General features: G+C 45.8%; 2 protein-coding genes across 12 annotated transcripts in view; both read right to left on the bottom strand.

Moving 5' to 3' along the window:
* Positions 1-7,963, bottom strand: part of ST3GAL4 (ST3 beta-galactoside alpha-2,3-sialyltransferase 4) — a 181,411-nt gene extending 173,448 nt beyond the window's left edge. For 4 of the 10 annotated variants that reach the window (XM_083713744.1, XM_083713732.1, XM_083713745.1 and 1 more), the window contains exon 1: positions 7,249-7,709. The gene's annotated coding sequence lies outside the window, so the exon portion shown is untranslated. Of the gene's footprint in view, positions 1-7,248 lie in introns of all 10 variants that reach the window. The other 6 variants (XM_083713731.1, XM_083713743.1, XM_083713729.1 and 3 more) reach the window with 4 other exon arrangements.
* Positions 7,964-20,235: 12,272 nt separating this feature from the next.
* Positions 20,236-20,844, bottom strand: part of DCPS (decapping enzyme, scavenger) — a 64,171-nt gene continuing 63,562 nt past the window's right edge. For both annotated transcript variants that reach the window (XM_083713785.1, XM_083713786.1), the window contains exon 6: positions 20,236-20,663. In XM_083713785.1, the coding sequence (XP_083569911.1) occupies positions 20,397-20,663 (267 nt within the window). In that variant the 3' untranslated portion in view covers positions 20,236-20,396. The remainder of the gene's footprint in view (positions 20,664-20,844) is intronic.

The following is a 20,844-nucleotide window of genomic DNA, read 5'->3' as shown; positions in this document are numbered from 1 at the left end:
ACCAATGAAACAGTTCTGGGATGGAAAGTTACAGGGCTTCATCTGGAAGGTCTGACACATGCCCCAGTTAGAAACAAGCAGTGCACCTGCCCCAAAACCTTTGCAAGCACAAACAGTGTTCAAAACAGGACCACAGATTGTCATGAACACATAATAAAAAGGTTGTCTGGAGGGGGCCAGTGGCAGAGCTTCAAGCTCCAGCGGGCGGGGGGTGTAGTGCAGGCGGGGGCATGGCTGGCGCGCATCCCAGGGGCATGACACACAGCCTGCAGGGGCGGGGTGTGCATCTGGGGGCGCAGCGCACTGCCCGCAGGGGTGTGGCACGCGTTCTGGGGCATGGCGCACCGTCTGCGGGGGCATAGCGCCCAGTGGGGGGGCAGCCACGATGAGACCCCACCAGGATCGTGCCGCCGGGGGCAGTGTGCTCCCCCCGCACCCCTGTTCCTCCGCCAGTGGAGAAAGCCCTTAATCAATTCAGGACTTACGTTGAGTAGGCTGCACACTGCAGACATTCAGCACCCAAGATATGTTGTGCTATAGGAATGACAGCATATGGAAGGGTCCAGTGGTTTAGTGGTTAAGAGTGGTAGACTCGTAATCTGGTGAACCGGGTTCGCGTCTCCGCTCCTCCACATGCAGCTGCTGAGTGACCTTGGGCTAATCACACTTCTCTAAAGTCTCTCAGCCCCACTCACCTCACAGAGTGTTTGTTGTGGGGGAGGAAGGGAAAGGAGAATGTTAGCCGCTTTGAGACTCCTTCTGGTAGTGATAAAGCGGGATATCAAATCCAAACTCTTCTTCTTCCTGCTAGCACAACAATAACTGGAAGAGTTGAAAAGGACTGAATAGGGCTATGCAATATCCAATCCAATATGACAAGCACCTTAGACAAATGGGTCTGATTCCAGAGATAATTCTTTTATTACAGCGAGCTATCAATGTCCATGGAAGATTAGAAAGTACACAATGACAGGTCCTTGCCCCAAGGAGTTTCCAATCTACAATTCAACCCAGGAGAGACAGCAAAGGAAGGGGAGGGAGATGGAGGCAGAGTGCAAATAAGGAGCTTATTTCACTTTCACGTTGTTGATTACACAACAGTGCAGCCTTCCCCAGCCTAGCATTGTCTCAGCAGGCCCAGCCAGCATGGCCAATGGTCAGAGATGATGGGAGTTGTAGCCCAAAAGGAACCACGATGGGGAAGACTGCAGTGGAGCATGGGGAAAGGGTTGTATCATGACTCCTGAATCAGCAGCAATCCAGACAGAAAAAGAAAGGATGAAACTGGGCTTTATTTCACCCAGGTCAAAGACTCAGTTTGGCAAACACCCAACATGCATTTGTGTACATACACACAGGCTGGGAGCCTCAATGGCACCCCTCTGGAGGCTTCATCTGGGTTAAAACAAAACAAAACTGGCTAGCCCCACCATAGCTATGGCACTGTACAGAAGAACCAGCTAAGGCATCAGATCATACTTAGGGCTTTGGGCCAGCTTCTGGAGATCAGGGGACCACTATGACCAAGGATGGCTCCCAGGGGAACCACCAGGGAGAGAACTCGGACCTTCACAGGCACCTGAGTCTGAGGAACCAGTTGCCTCCAACCATACGTCACCAGTTCAAGTGCATCAGGAGAAAGGCTAGAGAAGAGACGAGGAGAACCGTTCTCCAGGTCAGGGGCGTTGGACCTCTAAGGCTCTATCCTTCTCCATGAAGGGGTGGAGGCTAGAGGAGGTAGCCTGGTGAGAGAGGCTTTAAAAGCCTTTTTTGCTCCTAACCTTCATTGGGTGTAAGTGCTTCACTCTGAGTTATCCAAGGTCCTTTAATTTCTTACTTGCCTGGCCTCAACCCCAGCCTTATCTTCCTTTGCTTCACCTCCAGCCTTAAGGCAGGTTGTGTGTTGTGACAGTGTCTACTGGTGCCATCTATTAATACAGTGGTACCTCGGGTACGCTTAAGGTTACATAGGCTTCAGGTTACAGACTCCGCTAACCCAGAAATAGTACCTCGGGTTAAGAACTTTGCTTCAGGATGAGAACAGAAATCGGGCGGCACAGCGGCAGCAGGAGGCCCCATTAGCTAAAATGGTACCTCAGGTTAAGAACAGTTTCAGGTTAAGAACAGACCTCCAGAAGGAATTAAGTTCTTAACCCGAGGTACCACCGTACTGGCAGCAGCTTTCCAGGGTTTCAAGCAAGATCACTTTATCAGGAGTTGAACCCGGGCCCATCTCTATGCAAAACATCTGCACTGCTACTAAACTGTGGTAATTCCCTCCCATTTCTTATTCATTCACACACTTCTCAGGCAACTGGGAATAAATGAAGAGCAAACTTCTCTCTCTCTCTCTCTCTCTCTTTCTCTCTCTCTCATACACACACACACACACACACACACACACACACACACAATCACCACAAGACAGAAGACAAATTAAAAGGTTTCAAAAGTTTTAACTTCCCAGTCAGTCTGAAATTTCAAGAGCAGCTAAGACTCTCAAAGCATTAGCAACAAGACTTTCCTCTCATCCTTGATCCTCAAGATACTCATTCATCTTAACAGCAGTTTACAGGGCAAATTAAAAGGTTTTAAGAGAGCTTTAACTATCTGTTGTTATCTGGGTGACTTTACGCCACTCAAGGTGCAAGGAAAACAAAACACTGCCCATCTACTCCTTAGATTTTCCTAAACCAACAGTTCCAGTGTGTGAGGCTACCTACCCCATATGATTAATCTAGCACATACACAAACGATTTTTGGGGCGGGGGAGTTAAATAAAACTTCTAACATGCAAAACCCTGAAAAATAGAAACCAATAGCAGGTTCTTGCCCATGGCAAGTACCACCTTCAGTAAGTGTGGTGGAGAGATTTTCATTAGGACTTCCATGTAAAGTTAAACCCTCTCTTCCTATATTCCATGGTTCCAACCCCTTCCCCTTCCCTAGGTGCTACTAAAGCACAGATACATTCACTGCAATCATGCATTTAACACAGCATTATACTTTGCTTGGCCTTCTGCATTCCAGATGTTAAGGCAGTGGTCTTTTTATGGGTGAGGGAAATGCACTCATAACATGCTCAGAGGTGCCCTTCACAGATCAGCACTGGCGCTGAAGGCAGGTTCAGATACTGATCAGATTAAGGCCTGCATATATCCCCAGAGCCTTTCAGTGATACCCAAATGCGCACCAACTAAGTTTCTTAGAACTCCTCGTCCTCCTCTTTAGTTCAAGTAACAAGATTTGCCATAGACCCTCTGGGGCAAATTAAGCTCCACTCTTTAGAAACATGGACAAAATGTTCTACATACGGGATGGAGTCAGCAGTAATTCCCTCAAGTGTGAACTAGTGCAGAACAAGGAGAAATCAGTACATCCAAGCCCAACAAAGAAGAAGAGGAGTTTGGATTTGATATCCCGCTTTATCACTACCTGAAGGAGTCTTAAAGCTGCTAATATTCTCCTTTCCCTTCCTCCCCCACAACAAACACTCTGTGAGGTGAGTGGGGCTGAGAGACTTCAGAGAAGTGTGACTAGCCCAAGGTCACCCAGCAGCTGCATGTGGAGGAGCAGGGAAGCAAACCCGGTTCCCCAGATTATGAGTCCACTGCTCTTAACCACTACACCACACCATCCCTTTTGTGTGCGATCTATCAGATTTCAACCCACAAACTTCAGAAATATATGAGCACTCGGGTGAATGATTCCTAACTTCCCCTGAACTCCCTCTCCCTAGTCTGTTTTTGTAGTGATTGCCTGCCTTTGCTGAAGAAAAAGAATTTAAACTCTTATTAGTGCTTTAAAAAAAAAGCAACAGCTTTCCAACATCATACAAATATGCCCCTGAATTAAAGTGGAGGGATGTTCCAACAAATCACAAGGATAAAAAGAAAATCCCAGTACAGTGGTACCTTAGGTTACATACACTTCAGGTTACATACGCTTCAGGTTACAGACTCCGCTAACCCAGAAGTAGTACCTCGGGTTAAGAACTTTGCTTCAGGATGAGAACAGAAATCGTGCTCCAGCGGTGCAGCAGCAGCAGGAGGCCCCATTAGCTAAAGTGGTGCTTCAGGTTAAGAACAGTTTCAGGTTAAGAACGGACCTCCGGAACGAGTTAAGTACTTAACTCGAGGTACCACTGTATAGCAAACATGAAAATGACAAAGTTGTAAGCATGGTAGCTTGAAGTGACCCTGGAGAGTTTGAAGAATGTGTGGCGGAATCGTGATGGTTGGGAGCGCTGACTGGGGGAGAGAGGAAACTCAAGAGGATGAAAGTGCTTTCCAGTCAAGATCAGATAACAAGAAGCACTTGAAACAGTAGGAACAGAAGAAGCTGCCACGTCAGACCACCAGTCTCTCTACTTCAAACCCGAGGAAGCCATGACCCTCTAGACCAGAGGTTCCCAAAAAGTGATCCATGGATAATCAACGGTCTGCAAGCTTCGTTCAGGAGATCCATGGCATGTCCACATTAAATATTCACATTGATTTTTAATTGCTTATTTTATCCCTAATATTGTATTTTATTGCATTACAGTTTGATTTCTATGGGATTCAAACAGTAACACAATAAAATACAATATATAGGGATAAAATACCCGAAGCACCACTTTAGCTAATGGGGCCTCCCGCTGCCGCCGTGCGATTTCTGTTCTCATCCTGAAGCAAAGTTCTTAACCCGAGGTACTATTTCTGGGTTAGTGGAGTCTGTAACCTGAAGCATATGTAACCTGAAGCGTATGTAACCCGAGGTACCACTGTAGCTCATTGGGGGCAATGGAATGGGGAACAATTGCTCTAGATCCCAACCTTTTTTTTTTGGCCATGCCCCACCTAAGCATCTCTAAAATCCTGCTGCCCTCCCCCTCTTATGACATATAATTCTTATTATTCAAAAAGTGAACTCCCACTCACGTGGAGGAAGCCTAAAAGGCCAATAACTGTTAATAACTCATTCTCAAATTGCTCCCCTTAAAAATCAAATTGCCCCCGGTGGGACGTGTGCCCCATGCTGGGAACCACGGCTCTAGATGCTGTCTATAACTCCCATTATCCTAGACCTAGACCATACCGGCTGGGCTGATGGAAGTCCAACAACACCTAGAGGGCAGCAGATTCTAGCTCAGTACTGGTGCCTTCCAGATTTTTTTGGACCACACCTGCATCAGCCCCAGCCAGCATGACCAATGGGGAGATGCCCTCCGAAACCCTTAGAGGACACTAGGTTTGAAGAAGCCAGCTCTATGGTGACTGCTGGCAGATCACAAGGTTTGAAATACAAGTCTCAGAGCCCCACCTGAAGACACCAGGGACTGAGAACCTGGGACCTTTTGCATGCACAGCATGTGCTCCTCCACTAAGCTATGGCTGTTCCCTGTTACAAGGTTCAAGGATGCAGCAGGGAAAGCCCCAACCATATTACCTCACGTTCTCCAGCACTTCAAATAAGTGTGTGATGCATCTTGTCTCCCAGCTAATTCTTGCAATGAGTCTGATGAGTGGTCTTCTTACACTACTAGAAGCTGATCCAACTTTGAAGGAGGGCTCTAGGAAGTCAAGCATTATAAATAATGTCCCGCTGTGCAAAAAATATACAGTGGTACCTCGCAAGACGAATGTCTCGTAAGACGAAAAACTCGCAAGACGAATTTTTTTCATTTTTTGAATTGCTTCGCAAGAAGAATTTCCCTATGGGCTTGCTTCGCAAGACGAAAACGTCTTGCAAGCTGATTTCCTTTTGATTTTCAATGCATTCCTAAGGGAATCCATGCTTCGCAAGACAAAAAATTTGCAAGCCGAAAAAACTCACAGAACGAATTAATTTCGTCTTGCGAGGTACCACTGTATATGCATAAGCAAACATGCATAAAGTAACTGTGTTGCACAATCTGTTGCACATGGGTTTCCACTAGTGCAACTGCTGCATTGGATTGCTCTGTTGCACAAAATCAAAACTCACTTGCTAGTGCAAGAACCAAACTCAAAAGCCAAAAAGCTGGCCTCTACCACTGAGCTGTGTCCCTTCCCCTGAAGGTAAAGACCTTAAACTAGTTATGAAGCAAGGCCTTGAACTATCTTGGATGATAAAAGAGTGCATGCAAAAACTATGGCAAGGATGGGGAGCCAGCAATCCTCCAGATATTGTTGATTGTAACTCCCATCATTCTCTGACCGTTGACTATGCTGGTTGGATGAGAACTGTAGTTCCAACACCATTTGTCCCCTAACGTTCCTCCAAGATGCTCAACATGGTTCCCTTTCCTTCATTTTCTCCTCACAACAACCTTGTGAGGTGGGTTAGGCTGAGAAACCGTAACTGGCACAAGGTCACCCAGCAAGCATATTCCCTGCCTGTAACCCTGGCGAACCATTGCCATTCAGGGTTGACAATAATCAAGAGATGGGACTAACTGAGTATATATATATATATATATGTGGCAGCTTCCCACGCTCCAGATCTTAACTGAAAAACCAGTTGTGCCACACACGCCAAGGGGTTAAGAAGATGCCACCACATTACACTTTCTCTCTAATTTGAAACTATGTCAAGCTCAAAGTTTCTTTTCTGCTGAGCTGGTATGCCTCCAGAGAATTCATCTTCTTCTTTTATCCCAACCAACTAACCAATTGCCCCCTTAAGGCGCCATCAAAAGAACTCGGCAAGAGAGTTTGCCTCTCCAACTCTTCTTCTAATTAAGGTTTTTAAGATGTGGGGAGAGAGACAGAGAGACGGAGAAGGAGAAAAGCAGAGAGAGGCAGAGGAAGCTGCAAGTTCAAACACATTTGGAGACCCAACAGGCTGCTCCGGGTGCAGATGCGCTCTGGGAGACACAGAAGGCAGAGTTAAGACAAAGGAGTAAAGCCAGGCTCGCCGCTGTCTTTTTACAGCCTCTAAATCCGCTTGCCCTTTTTTCGAAATTGTATTTTTAGCTCCGCTGCAAAGGTGGGCGGCGGCGGCGGCGGCGGGGAGATAATAATTAAATAAGCAAACGAGAAATAAACCACCCCAATCACCTCTTGTGAAGGACAGACACACACACCAATTCTGCAGCTATTTGCAAAAAAATAGGGATGCGCGGGGGGGGGGGGAGAAAAAACTTAATTCCCTTCCTGATTTCCCCCCCCCCCAGCTTGCAGAAACCCATGGCCACCCCTAGCTTCAGACAGGGGTTCTGCGGGAACCCTTCCAAGACACGCGTCACCCCGAGCTGCAGAGGGGAGGGAAGACCGAAGGACTCACCATCAGCCAGCCATCTGGGTGTCAGGAGCGACCCCCCATCCGCTGGGTTCGCCGAGAAATTCACCGGCGCCTCCGGAGACAAGGGAAGGTGTTGGGTTTGGTTAGTTTATAATCCGAACTGGGCTGGTGCACAGGACGCAACTCTGGGGGGTGGGAGGAGGTGGGCAGGCAGGAGTCATATAGTGGTGGTACTGAGGATGATGAGGATGATGGTGGTGGTGGGGAGGAGGAGGGGGAGCAGCAGTGGAGCTCCCTTGGCACAGAGGGTCCCTGGCTCTCGCTCTCCCCTCCGGCGGAGATGGCTGCTGGAAAGGCAACGGCCGCTGGCCACGAAAGGAGAAGGGGAGGCTTGCCCAGTTGTGCCACACTGTCTTAAAGTTCGCTGGTGGGAGACGAGGAAGGAAGAAGGAGAGTGCGAGCGAGCCAGAGGAGCGTGGAGATGGGGCGAAGATGGTCCGCCCCTGCCTCGCCACGCTTGCGCACAGAGGAGCGGGGAGGCTGGGTCAGCTGGCACGTCGGGAAGGCGCGCGGGGGGGGGGGCGCAGAGAGCGGGGAAATCGGGGAAGGGGCGTGAGCTAAGCGGGGTTGGGGAGAGGAAGTCCTGCCGGAGTGGGCCGGTGTCTTCCTGTCTGCCTGCCTGCTTGCTTGCTTGCTTGCTTGGGCTCTGCTACCGTCGCTTTGTGCCCTGCTTTGCGCCTGGCGGCTCCTTCGCCGCAGACTGTTTGTGTGAACGCGCGTCGTGCGAGATGAATGAACAATGGCAGGGAGGACAAAGGGGAGAGGCGCCGCCGCGCGCGCCCATCTAGCCGCCGCCCCTGAAAAAGTCTCCATCACTCGCTTGCGTCTTTGCCCAAGATCTCCACTTAGCTTTCTCACCAGGCGTTAGCTTTGCTCTCGTTTTCATCTCAATGCAGCCACCGAAATGTGATATAGAGGGGCCTAGAGGCAGGGCTAGGGCCGCCCTGCAATAGGGTGCGCCATTTACGGTGTGTCCTTATGCATATTTACTCACAAGTAAGCCCAGCTGTGTTCAGTGGCGTTTACGACCAGGTAAGTGTGCATAATGAGGTGGCAGCCTTGGATGAATTCTGGTTGCCTCGCCCTCTCTCATTCTAAGGGTCCCTTTTTCTTTTGTTTTCAAACAAGTTGCTAGACCTCATGGAGGCTGCCTTTCTCACTTAGCTGCCAGAGGGTCAGAAATGAGAGGGAAGCCATCGTGACCCCACATCTGAATGTCGCAGGGCACTTCCTTGCCCCTCTTAAGAGAGCCAGCGTGGTGTAGTGGTTAAGAGCGGTAGACCCGTAATCTGTTGAACCAGGTTTGATTCCCCGCTCCTCCACATGCAGCTGCTGGGTGACCTTGGGCTAGTCACACTTCTCTGAAGTCTCTCAGCCCCACTCACCTTTGTTGTGGGGGAGGAAGGGAAAGGAGAATGTTAGCCGCTTTGAGACTCCTTCAGGTAGTGATAAAGCGGGATATCAAATCCAAACTCTTAAGAGGAGTGCACCTCTAAGAAGAGAAGAGAGACCCTGTGAGAGATTCGTTTCACGGGCCAGAAGCTCTGTTGTTCACAGATCTGTCTTTGGCACTGGAAGCCCAGCTAAGCTAGAGTGTAAGGATTGTCTGTTATCATTGTAGGCTGGTATAGAACGTATGTGCTTTACTGGAAGGCTATCTTATTTACATTTTCATACCGTTTGATTGTAAAAAAATAAAAGGTTCCCCAAAGGGAGACTGTCTCCATTGCTGTTGCCCCAATACTGCAGGACGTTGTTCCTCCTGCCATACACGAAACGAGGATTGGGCAATATCTGGTTTTCAACATTGTGACACATCACCAGCTAAACATCACAATATACTGATATATCACCACGTCTGAAATAAGGATGGAACTGTGTAGAGGCATTGGCTGGCATCATGGTTTTTCCCACATTCAGATTTTTGCATAGCACACACACACATCATGATTCGCAGTATATTGCCAGGCCAAAAAAACATGAAACGGATGTCACAATATGGACTTCAGACTGATTTTGGTTTATAATATCGAGCCCTACCTGAAACATCTTATTGCCAGTTGTTCCATGCATGACCCTTTTGGTCCAGGCTTTCCCTGATCTCCCAGAACAGCAGGAAACAAACTCCTTGTTGCTGCTAGGCTAATGCTGGCCAAAGGAAGATATTGGGATATGCATATTCAAGTACTTTCTTCATGCCCAACTCATTTCATTCATGCCCTGAGTGCGCTGCCTTTACAGAACAAAACACAATTCACTGGCTTGGCTATGTTTTATTCAGAAGTCGCTCCCCTGAAATAAGTGAGATTTGCTTCCTACTGAGGAAAAATAGTGATATTGCCGTGCCAAACCCACAATATTCCACGTCCCCCACACATCCACTATTGGTCTGTTCAACATCAATGGCCTATTCTTTGTTAATATACAGTAATCATAAAACAGAAGTATAAAATACCAAGTGAATTAGCAAATACAATAATTAAGCGCCTTGCAGTTGCAGCAAGTTAAACACCTATAGAGGCTACACTTTAATACAAGGTTCTTTCGTTTTCCAAGGCTGCCAAAAAATTGTTTGCGTGTTTTGCTTATATGTACCTAATACATTTACCTAAAGGATTATAGAATTGTAGAACTGGAAGGGGTCTTGAGGTTCATAAACAAGCCCTGACAGATGGCCATCCAACCTCTGTTTAAAAACCTCCAATGAAAGAGAATCCACCCCAACTCATCTTTTACACATCCAACTGATCTCTTGTGTTCTGCAGGAGAGGACATCCTGCTGATATCGTCCTGTCCAGTGGTCCGTTCCACATGATGGCAGGAAAAGGCCTTTAGTGTGGTGGCATCTATTCGTTAGAACTCCTTCCCATTACCTGCCAGGCAGGCTTAGACATAATGCCTTTCTGGCGCCCAGGAAAGACATTCCTTTTTTTGTGACACCTTATAAAATATTTATCCCGGCTGGTTATCTGTCCTGGATCTGAGCTGACTTTATGCCTGTGCAGTTGTTTTGAACTCTTTTTATATTTACATTTTAAAAAAAAAGTTTTTAAAAATACATGCAACTGTTTGGACTGTTTTTATATACGTTTTCTATACTGCAGATTGATTCAGGAAGCCTCGTGGGAAGCATAACATTTTAAAAATAGATATATATGTTGCAGTTCTTGTCAATAGATTGCAGGGTGGCTGGGCAGGCCACATACAGTGCACCAGGCCCATGAAATCCTGTTAGGATCTTTGGTAGGGAACGGGGGGCTAAAGAAGGGGTCTGGAACCCACATGACCCTCAACCAGATGTGGCCCTCCAAGTCCCCCCCAAATGTCACCCCTACTTGGCTCTCTCTTTTGCTTGGCTAGAATGCATCCCTGAACTGTGGGAGTGGTTTTTCCTTGCCTGGCTGAAGGATGAAAGGGGGGAGGGCACATAGAAAGGTCTAGCTTTTTGTTGCTGTAAAAAGGCACCTCTTTGGCTTCAGCCCCACCCACATTGGGCCCTGGGTGCCCACTTACCACTTGCAAGAAGCCCCCAGATGGCTGCCCGTGAATGTGGCTCTCAGGCTAGATAAGGTCCCCTGGTCCAGAGCCTTGTATTGGCTTTCCAAGGGCGTGGAGTATTATTTTTAACTTGTAGGTTGTCATAAAACCTCCAAGCAGTTTCGAAAAATAATATGCAACAATAAAGTCCTTGGATTAAAAACCTAGTTGAAAACAAATATTTAAAAAAAATAAAAAAGAAAACAAAATTGACAGTAAGCTGAAACCAGATTAAAACACACAACAGCTTCTACAGGAGGCACTGTATTTATTATTATTATTATTATTATTATTATTATTATTATTATTATTATTATCATCATCATCATCTCAATACAGTGGTACCTCGGGTTAAGAACTTAATTCGTTCTGGAGGTCCGTTCTTAACCTGAAACTGTTCTTAAACTGAGGTACCACTTTAGCTAATGGGACCTCCTGCTGCCGCCATGCGATTTCTGTTCTCATCTTGAAGCAAAGTTCTTAACCCAAAGGTACTATTTCTAGGTTAGCGGAGTCTGTAACATGAAGCGTCTGTAACCCGAGGTACGACTGTACCTATACAAAATGTTTACATAATATTACATATACATTATACAGTGGACGCTCGGGTTGCGAAGGTGATCCGTGTGGGATGCACATTCGCAACCCGCAGCGTCTGCGCAGGTTGCAGTTCGGCGCTTCTGTGCATGCACGCCCGCCGAAACCCGGAAGTACCCTGTTCCAGTACTTCCAGGTTTCGGCGGTTCACAACCTGCAAAAATGCAACTTGAAGCATCTGTAACCCGAGGTATGACTATACTTGTAAATTCAAATTTTTGCATTTCATTATGTATTAACATTTAGTCATTTCTGACTTGCATTTTATCTGATCTCTTGTGTTTTTATTCAAAAAAGATATGTAAAGTGTACTTTCAAGGCAGCTGCCTGGTGTCAATAGGAGACAACCCAACATCTTTCACCCTGAAGTGGTACAGGCCATACTTCACCTCATTTCCGCAGGATGTGTGGACCAGGCCTACTTAAGCGTCCTGCCAAGTGGTGAGAAAAACCTTACTACACATCTGTTCCTCATCAGGAATCCCTGGAAGCAGGAGAGCAGTAAAAATCTCCATACTCTTTGGCAGGCCACTTCAGACAGGCAGCTTATGTATGCCAAATGCTGACATATCCACCAGGGTGTGTGTTAAGTTATTGCATGGTAAATGGGCATTTTGTATTCAGCCAATGTCACTTGTGAACACTTCAGCTAAGAAACGGAAGCACATCGGTCTGCAAGCAAATGTGCAATCCGATAATGATAGTTACCAGTCACAATTACAGGTGTGGGAACGTGCAGTTGAAAAATAAAAAGGGAACGCGGCACAATTCTGTGCACTTTTACTCAGAAGCAAGCCACACACTATTCAATCGCCCCTACTCCCAAGAAACTGTAGAGGGTTGCAACCTTAAGCATTACTTGCAAAAAGCGATATAAGCATTACTTGCAAAAGCGATATTACACACAGGGCGCATGCACAAACATTAACCGGGACATGACGATCCAAAAATATTAAAGGAAATGCAGGGAAGCTGGTGTTCTGCTGCTGAACTGCTTATTGACTGCAGCATCAAGCAATGACTTGCATGTGTGAATGGACCAGCACAGACATAATTTAGTATTGCTCAATGTCAATGCCAAGAATGCTTATCAAAAGACACTTTTCTGGCTGAGCGATGTCAAACGGGCACATGGATTCATTAGCTGTTTTATTACGATTTCATCCTGCCCTTCCTCCAATGAGTTCAAAGCTGTGTGCTTGGCTCCCTTTTTTATCCTCACAACAACCTGGTGAGGTAGGTTATCCTGAGGGGTAAGATACTGGCCCCAAGGTCACATAGTGAACTTCATGGTTGAGCCTGAATGCAAGAGCCACCTCTCAAGATAACAAGCTAGAGCAAGGATGGAGAACAGGCAGTCCCCCATCCCAGATGTTGCTGGACCACTGCTCACACTCATCCTTGACAACTTGCCACCCGGGCTGGGGCGGATGGGAGACCAATGGTGTCTGGAGCACTAGAGGTTCCCCACCACCATGCTAAAGTATTGGGCACAAATATGGTGCAATGCAGCAACTGGAAAAACAGAGTAAGAGAACACAATAAATGTCTAGCACCTAACACCATAGAATCTGAAGAAGCATCAAATAGCCCAAACGACCATAGCCCAGACAGAGTGTCTGCTTTGCATGCAGCAAGTACCATGTTTGATTCCCAGCATCTCTAAATAGGGCTAAGATAGATCCCTCCCTAAAATCAGGGAGAGGTGCAACCAGTCGTTGCAGAGGAGGCAATACCGAGCTTGCTAGACCAATGGCCTGGCTTAGTGTAAGGCAAAAGCTTTCTCTGTTCCCTTTGATGACCCTTTCAAACCAACAGCTGTGTAGCCTCTCCTGGTGCGAAGGGTTTATCTTCTATAAGTCACTTATTCTCCAGATGGCTAGTATTTTCACAAATGTGCCTATGTAGTTCACATCCCACCCCAAAGCAAAGCAAGGAGTGGAGACTTACGGGGAGCAAGTAACAAACCACATCTGCGATCAGGGTTTAATTATTGCCAAGGAGAGAGGGAGAAACCTAGCCAATTGGCTGTCAATGTGGCAAAGCAGCCAGGAACTGCCTCAACCTTATTCTGGTTCAAGCTGCTTTTTTTGTTTAAGCGACATCTGAAAATAATCATGCTATTCAGCGAGATTAATAATGGCCTGCAGAATGCAGCGCAAACGTCAACATTCATGTAGCACAAAACAATGAAAAAGAACATGTTGGCTAAACTAGTATGACCTTTCGCAGCCCGCGCACATTTTGCTTTGCTGAGCTCAGGTAACGAAAAGCAGGCACAATATCTGCCCATAACAAACCGGGTTTTCAATGGCAAAATAAATATATACACATCGCTGACAATGTAGGGTGGTGCAGTCATGTATAAATGAATGGGTTTCCCTACAATAAATGCGTCACTTTGGATTTTCCCCCCAGCAGTGAAGTCTATTAGATAGTGAGTCATTCTAACCCAGGGGTCACCAACATGGTGGTTTCCCATGGTGGACTACAACTCCCATCTTCCCCTGGCTTTAGGCCATGCTGACTGGGGCTGATAGAAGTTGTAGTCCTACAACAGCTGGATGGTCAGAGCTTGGCCATCCCTGCTGTAATAGTTCTTTACTTACTTTCAGCTCTTCCTTAACCTTCCTCCTATTGCCTGTGCCTCCCTTGACTTCCTATATTTAATGGCTTTCAGTCAAGCACAGTAAATGATTGATTAATTGACTTCCTTTATCCCTTACAGAGGTCATGTCCACACCATACATTTAAAGCACTCTTATATCACTTATTTATAGTTGTCATCACAAAAGTAGGGGTCACGTCATAGCTGTGAGTATGGGGGAAATCGATCAACGCTTTTTTAAAAACAGAAAAACAATGGTTCTTTAGGAAGGATTTGGGAAATAAACATCAGTTTGTACTTTGTGCAAAAGCTATGCATGCTTTGTTTAATGTGTTGCAAATTCCTTCGCTCATGTGAAATGTTTGAATCTGCTTACAGAAAATAAAATTTAAAAATCACATTGTAAAAACAAGGGAATATCTATTTCAGCTAGCTTTCAGCACTCTCCTAAATAAATAAAATCTTTCAACTTGCTGTATATAAGTTGGCATTTCTTTAATATGCGTGCATGTAAAAAAATGTTTCCCGGATTTTTGCAGACTTAAATTCACTCCAAATATGGGGCAGGGTGTGAGTGTGTGTGTGTGTGTATTGCAGACAGGTGCTATGAATTTCTGTGGGCTCAAATATACATTAAAACTTGAAATGGATTCCCATCAAGGTGCAATATAGAAGAGATTAGCAGTCCAGTCCTATACACATCTCCTCAGAAGAAAGCTTGATTGCATTCAGTGGGACTGACTCTCAGGTAAGTATACGGAATTGCAGATTCAGACTGCAATCGTATGCCCACTTACCTAAGAATAAGCCCCACTGATCTCATTGGAGTAGACATGTATAGGATCACACTGCAAGTTGCTACTGTGAAAGGTGCTCCCTGCCTTTTTTGCATTGATAATGCACCTAAAACAAGCAAAAGATGAAGAGAAAGATGGTTGACATATCCACAAACAGTGCTTGGTTGCAGGGCCAGATTTAGGTTTGATGAGGCCCTAAGCTACTGAAGGTAATGGGGCCCTTTATATGTCCAGCTGCCCTGTCAACAACAAATTGTCTGTTTTTTGTGTTGAATATATGATACAGTATATGGTAATTTATGGACCTAATAGGCATTTAAAGCCATTTGCACATAACAAAATATGTATTTTATCGAAGTAATTGTTGAACTGAAATACAATTAAGAAGAAGTGTATTAATAAAGGTAAAGGTACCCCTGACCAGTGGTCCAGTCACCGACAACTCTGGGGTTGCGAATTCAACTTGCTCTATAGGCCAAGGGAGCCGGTGTTTGTCCGCAGACAGCTTCCAGTTCATGTGGCCAGCATGACTAAGCCGCTTCTGGCGAACCAGAGCAGCACACGGAAACACCGTTTACCTTCCCACTGGAGTGGTACCTATTTTTCTACTTGCACTTGATGTGCTTTTGAACTCTTAGGTGGGCAGGAGCTGGGACCAAACAACAGGAGCTCACCCTGTCGTGGGGATTTGAACTGCTGACCTTCCGATCAGCACGCCCTAGGCTCTGTGGTTTAGACCACAGCGCCACCCGCATCCCTAAGTTTATTAATAGTGAAGTACAATTAAGAGGAAGTATATTAGTAGTGAAATAATTATTAAGCTCTAACTGTATGTAGGTTTTATTTGATTTGTTTTTTATCTTATATTTTGGAAATGTATATCCAGCTATAGCTTGTTTAGTTTATACATAAATCCAGCACTTCTTGGTTATATCAGTTGATGGCACACTGTATTTGTTCTTGACACTTAAATTCACCACAGGGCTCCACGAAACCCTCAGGGCAGATTACCAGACAATGTAAAACAGCCATGAAACCACAGTAAAGCTCCATCAAAAGCTATCAATTAAAAGCAAGATCCCCAAAACAGCACAATAAAACAGCTTCAGGTCATTAATAAACAGTCCACTTCTCTAGGCAAGCAAGCCCTTCCCAATTAAAATTAAACTCTGCTGCCAAACGCCTTCTGGAATTAAAATAAAAGTTTTGAGGGTTTTTTACAATTGTGAGGAAAAAATTTCAGATGGAACTCACCAGAAGTCAGTTCTCGCACCTCTCAGGTGGCCGCCATTTCCATCCGAAGAGAACAAGGGAGGTGTTCATGTGAGTTCGGGCACAAAACATCCCTCAACCGGGGAACATAGCCTGCTACCTGTTGCAGCCTTGTGATTCTAATTGATACTTTACTAATGTAATATAAAGCAGAGAGTCAAAAACATGACCCTTGCTATATATTGTGTCGGACTGATTTAGCACCAGTTAGTATTATTTGCCGATCTCATTTGGAGTGAGACCAAACGAGCGAGAGCCTCGTTGCTGCAGCAGCCCATGCTGGAAAATAAGATACAGCTGCAAAAAGTATGTTTGATGTTAGCAGCACCATCCTGCTTCCAATCCTGAGCCGCTGCAGCAACAATGAGGGCCAGCCACTTACCTTTAGAAATTATCTTCCAAAAAACAAACAAACATGTCACTCAGAAAACAGCATGTTGCTTTACCCTTCAGTTAGAAAAATACCTTCTTAATCCCTCTAAAAGCAACATGTTTAGGATAAATCCACCCTTCTGAAGGTAGCCATATTGCAGGTTTAGGTAGAAGAGAGCAGTTTCTGTTTTACTTGCAAAAAGAGGCACATCCACTTGTTTGACTGGACACACCTGTGCAATCTTTGCCCTCCCAGGTCACACATTACAGTTTGCCTGGGTTTCATTAATTGTCTTGTCAGCTAGGACCAAACAGCTGGGGAAAAGTCAACCACAATGAGATGAAATAGGGTACAACAAAGTGTGGTGTAACTTTTACTGTTGGACCAGGACCTGGGTTAAAATCCTGACTCAACCTTGAAGCTCCCTAGATATCCAGATGAGTCAGTCTTTCTTTCTTCTTTTCTTCCTTTTTTCTCTTTTGTTTTTTTTTAAATATACTGTATGTGTGCTTATCTGAAATATATATGTATGTACTTGCAATATTTTACTTATATTTTGCAATAATTACCAGTATGTTAAATAAATTAATGTAAAAAAAAATGGATTAAAGCCTATTGAAGAGCAGTTCAGAATCAGAGGCATTTGATTAGAAAACGTTAAGTTATATAAGAACATAAGAACAGCCCGCTGCATCAGATCAATCTAATTCTCCCAGTTGCCAACTAGATGCCTGTGGGAAACGCACAAACAGAACATAAGAGCACCTTCCCCTTCCATGGTTTCCAGCAACTGATATTCAGAAACATTGCTGTGTCCAACTGTGGAGGAAGAGCAATAAGCACCATGCCTAGTGGCCACTGATAGCCCCTTCCTCTATGAGTTCTCTGCCTTGACAGCAGGGATGGGGAACTTGTGGCCCTCCAGATGTTGTTGGACTTCAACTCCCAGCAGGCATAGGCAACAAAGCGCATGGACAAGGATGATGGGAGTTGGAGTCCAACAACCCTTGGAGAGCCTCAGGTTGGCTACCCCTGGCCTACAGAAGGGAGCTGGGCTTGCTGAGGTGCTTGCAGGTAAACATGCAGAGAGGGTGGGGCTCCGTGCATATTTCTGCACCAGCTCTATCAGCTGTGCTATGTAGGACAGAGATAATCGAGCTTACATGCTGTGTGTCCAAATGGATTTTTGCATGGCTGCCAAGTCTAGTCACAAGCTGGGAATTCTAGGAAAAAGGCAGCAGCTTGCTTCATCCTCCATTCTGCAGGCGCTGCCAATTACACACAGACAAAGAGAGATTTTGTTTCTTGTGGGTTTTAAAAATATATATATATATTTAAAGCCAACCTCATGATTTCAAAAGTCCCTGCATTTCTGAGTATCTGGACACCCTGAGTTTTACGTATGTGTTCGAATCATCAGGCACACCCTACAGAAAACTCCACCTTTGTTTTGTTTTTTTAACAAGCTGTTCCTTCAAGCTCCGTTTTGTATACACCTTTCACAATGGAAGAAAAGCTCGTGATCCTCCCTGGGCCACTGCAAACTGCAAGTGCGCACAGGAGGAAGGTGGCATCCTGATTTCAAACAGGGTCATGGCAAGGGGCAAATGTTTAGATGCTCTGCTCCCAATCCAGATTGAGCCCAACCCTACCAGCTAGTTTGTGAATGAATGAAAAATCAGTGACACATATCCAAGCCTGTGTGTAAACAATACGAATGTCACATCTAGACAGGTCTTCAGTCACTGTGCTAAGCATCTCATCTCTAGGAGTGTCATTGGATCATTTGCAGGGTTTTCCAAACAGCTGTTTTTGGACTACAACTCCCATCATCCTTAGCTAGCAGGACCATTAGTCAGGGGTTATGGGAATTGTAGTCCAGAAGCAGCTGGAGACACAAGCTTGGGAAACACTGATTTGGTGCTTGTGTGAGAACCTTTGGCCCTCCAGATGTTGCTGAACCGCTATTTCCATCATACCTGCTGGGACTGATCAGATCTGCAGTTCAGTAACATCTGGAAGGCCAAAGGTTCCTCGCACTTGATTTTCTGGCTCCTAATGTAGAGGAAAGACAGCGGGAGTGCCTGTCCTTTGAGGAAGTTATTTACCCATTGCAGCTCTTGTTGAGTTGCAGTGATAAACCCAGAGCTGTGACAGGAAACCTCCTCTGAAGATGAGCAAGTTCAGCTGTGTGCCTCTGCACTGTAGGACCAAATGAATGATCTAACTGCACACAACAGAAATCATCACACACACCCTGCCACCCAGGAGAGGTTCACTGGAAGGAAGGAAGGAAGGAAGGCTGGAGCAGTCAAGCATGTAGACAGGCAGGGGGGCGGCTTCCCAGGAGAATGGGAGCCTTTAATTATTTAATTAAGCACTTTATTTGTGGCCTGGAGTTGACAGACTCAGCAAAGTTCTGTCGAAATCCGAGGCACCAGATGCTAATTTCTACTCCCCTCCCCTCCACCTCTTGCCACACAACACATCCTGTTTCTTCTTCCCCTAGCAACAGGCAGTATCCCCAGCCCCCCTCCCTGTAAGCCCTATATAGTTCTGCCCTCAAAGCACTTCAGTGAGCATGCTCAGTTGCGACAGAACACTCTGTTTTGGGATGGAAAACTAGAAAGGGCCAGGAGGCCTCACCCTGGACTGTGTTTGCTTGGTTCTGGCTTCCCCCTGATTGTCTGTCCTTCTGGCATCCTTCTGGCGAGGGGGGGGCAGGGTGCCCCCTCCCTAAATATTTTATTCAAGTTGGCACCACTGCCATGTAGGTTTACTTGGAATTATGATTGTGTGCAGCAGGGCTTACTCCCATTTAATGTGTACATATAGGATTGCAGCCTTAAGGAATTTTAATTGTAGGAGGACCAGATTGCAATGTTAACGATGCAGCATTTGGGATTAGGGGAGGAAGGAACACAATGTATATATGGAGATACTGTATACTGAATCAGAACCATGAACCACTGAGATCACTACTATACATCCGGACTGGTTGTAGCTCTCTAGGGCAGAGGTGGGCAAACTTTTTTGGCTCCCACAGGTCAACTTTGACAGGTGGGTGGGAAATTCCACCTGACAATCACATGATGTCACTATGACATCTGGGTTTTCCTAAGTGTCTGACCGTCACCTGGCTGTCGGGTGCTTGGTAACCACAGCATAAGTTGTGTTGTTACCTTTATGCTTAGTACTTACTCTGGGAAGAGTCTAGGGACCAAAACATGGGCAGGATTTTAAAAAACTCTCGCAATGTAGTGAGCACTATGGTAAAAATTGAGTTTTAAGAGAATATATTACAATGCAGTTGGAAAAGAATATCTTGGGAAGCCACGGAGGGAAGTCCTGGGATTCAGAGAATCCTATGTGTAGAACAGGGGTCAGCAAACTTTTTCAGTAGGGGGCCAGTCCACTGTCCCTCAGACCTTGGGGGGGGGGGCAGACTATATTTTGAAGGGGAAAAATGAACAAATTCCTATGCCCCACAAATAACCCAGAGATGCATTTTAAATAAAAGGACACATTCTACCCATGTGAAAACGCGCTGATTCCTGGACCGTCCGTGGGCTGGATTTAGATGGCGATTGGGCCGGATCCAGCCCCTGGGCCTTAGTTTGCCTACCCATGGTGTAGAATGTCTAAGATTTATGTGTGATAATTGTTAAAAGCACACACACACACACACACACACACACAAACATTAGGACACCAGATTGGGGAGAGGTGTTTTAACTAGGGGTGCCAAAGCATGCTCCCCAAAAGGAAAAAAAAAAGTCAATGCATCCAGAACATACCCATTTATTGACAGGAAGGAAATGCTCCAACAGCAACACGAAATATAACCTCCAATCTTACAAAACCATAAACAAAATGTCTTTAAAAAGCAATATAAAACGATCCCTATGAAACGTATGTACACTTAGTTCAACGGTCTTTTGAGAGTTTAGACGCGACCAGCTTCCTGGAATTTCTTCAGCAGGGGTTCGTCTGCCCGGAGGGCGAAGGTCAGGGTGCATTTCTGATAGTATTGGGAGTCGCGCTCCAGGTGGTCTATCACATCCGAGAGGAGGTGGGCTCGCTCCACGGTGCATCCAGGAGCGTCGTAGCCGAGGGCGGTGAAATGCACATGGAGGTGGTAGTAGGAGGGCTGGTAGTGCAGGTAAACTCGCAGCTGAGCCCCACCAATGCCAAAGCGCTTCACTATGGCTTCCTGGAGGGAGGGGAAAAAATGCTTGAAACCAGCAAGAGCCAACCTTTTCTTCAACTGCACCACAAATCATGCCAACATTATGAGATGTTCATCTGCATTTCACACACCAGTCCAAATACTTTCAAAAGTGGCCATTACATCAGCACAAAGCAGAAGAGTAAAAAGTGGTCTCATAAAGACT

Source organism: Podarcis gaigeae (genome assembly GCF_964106915.1).
Source record: "Podarcis gaigeae genome assembly, chromosome: 15".
Lineage (NCBI taxonomy): Eukaryota > Metazoa > Chordata > Lepidosauria > Squamata > Lacertidae > Podarcis > Podarcis gaigeae.
Note: the sequence above shows the minus strand (reverse complement) of the source record. Positions and strands in the feature narration are given on the sequence as shown.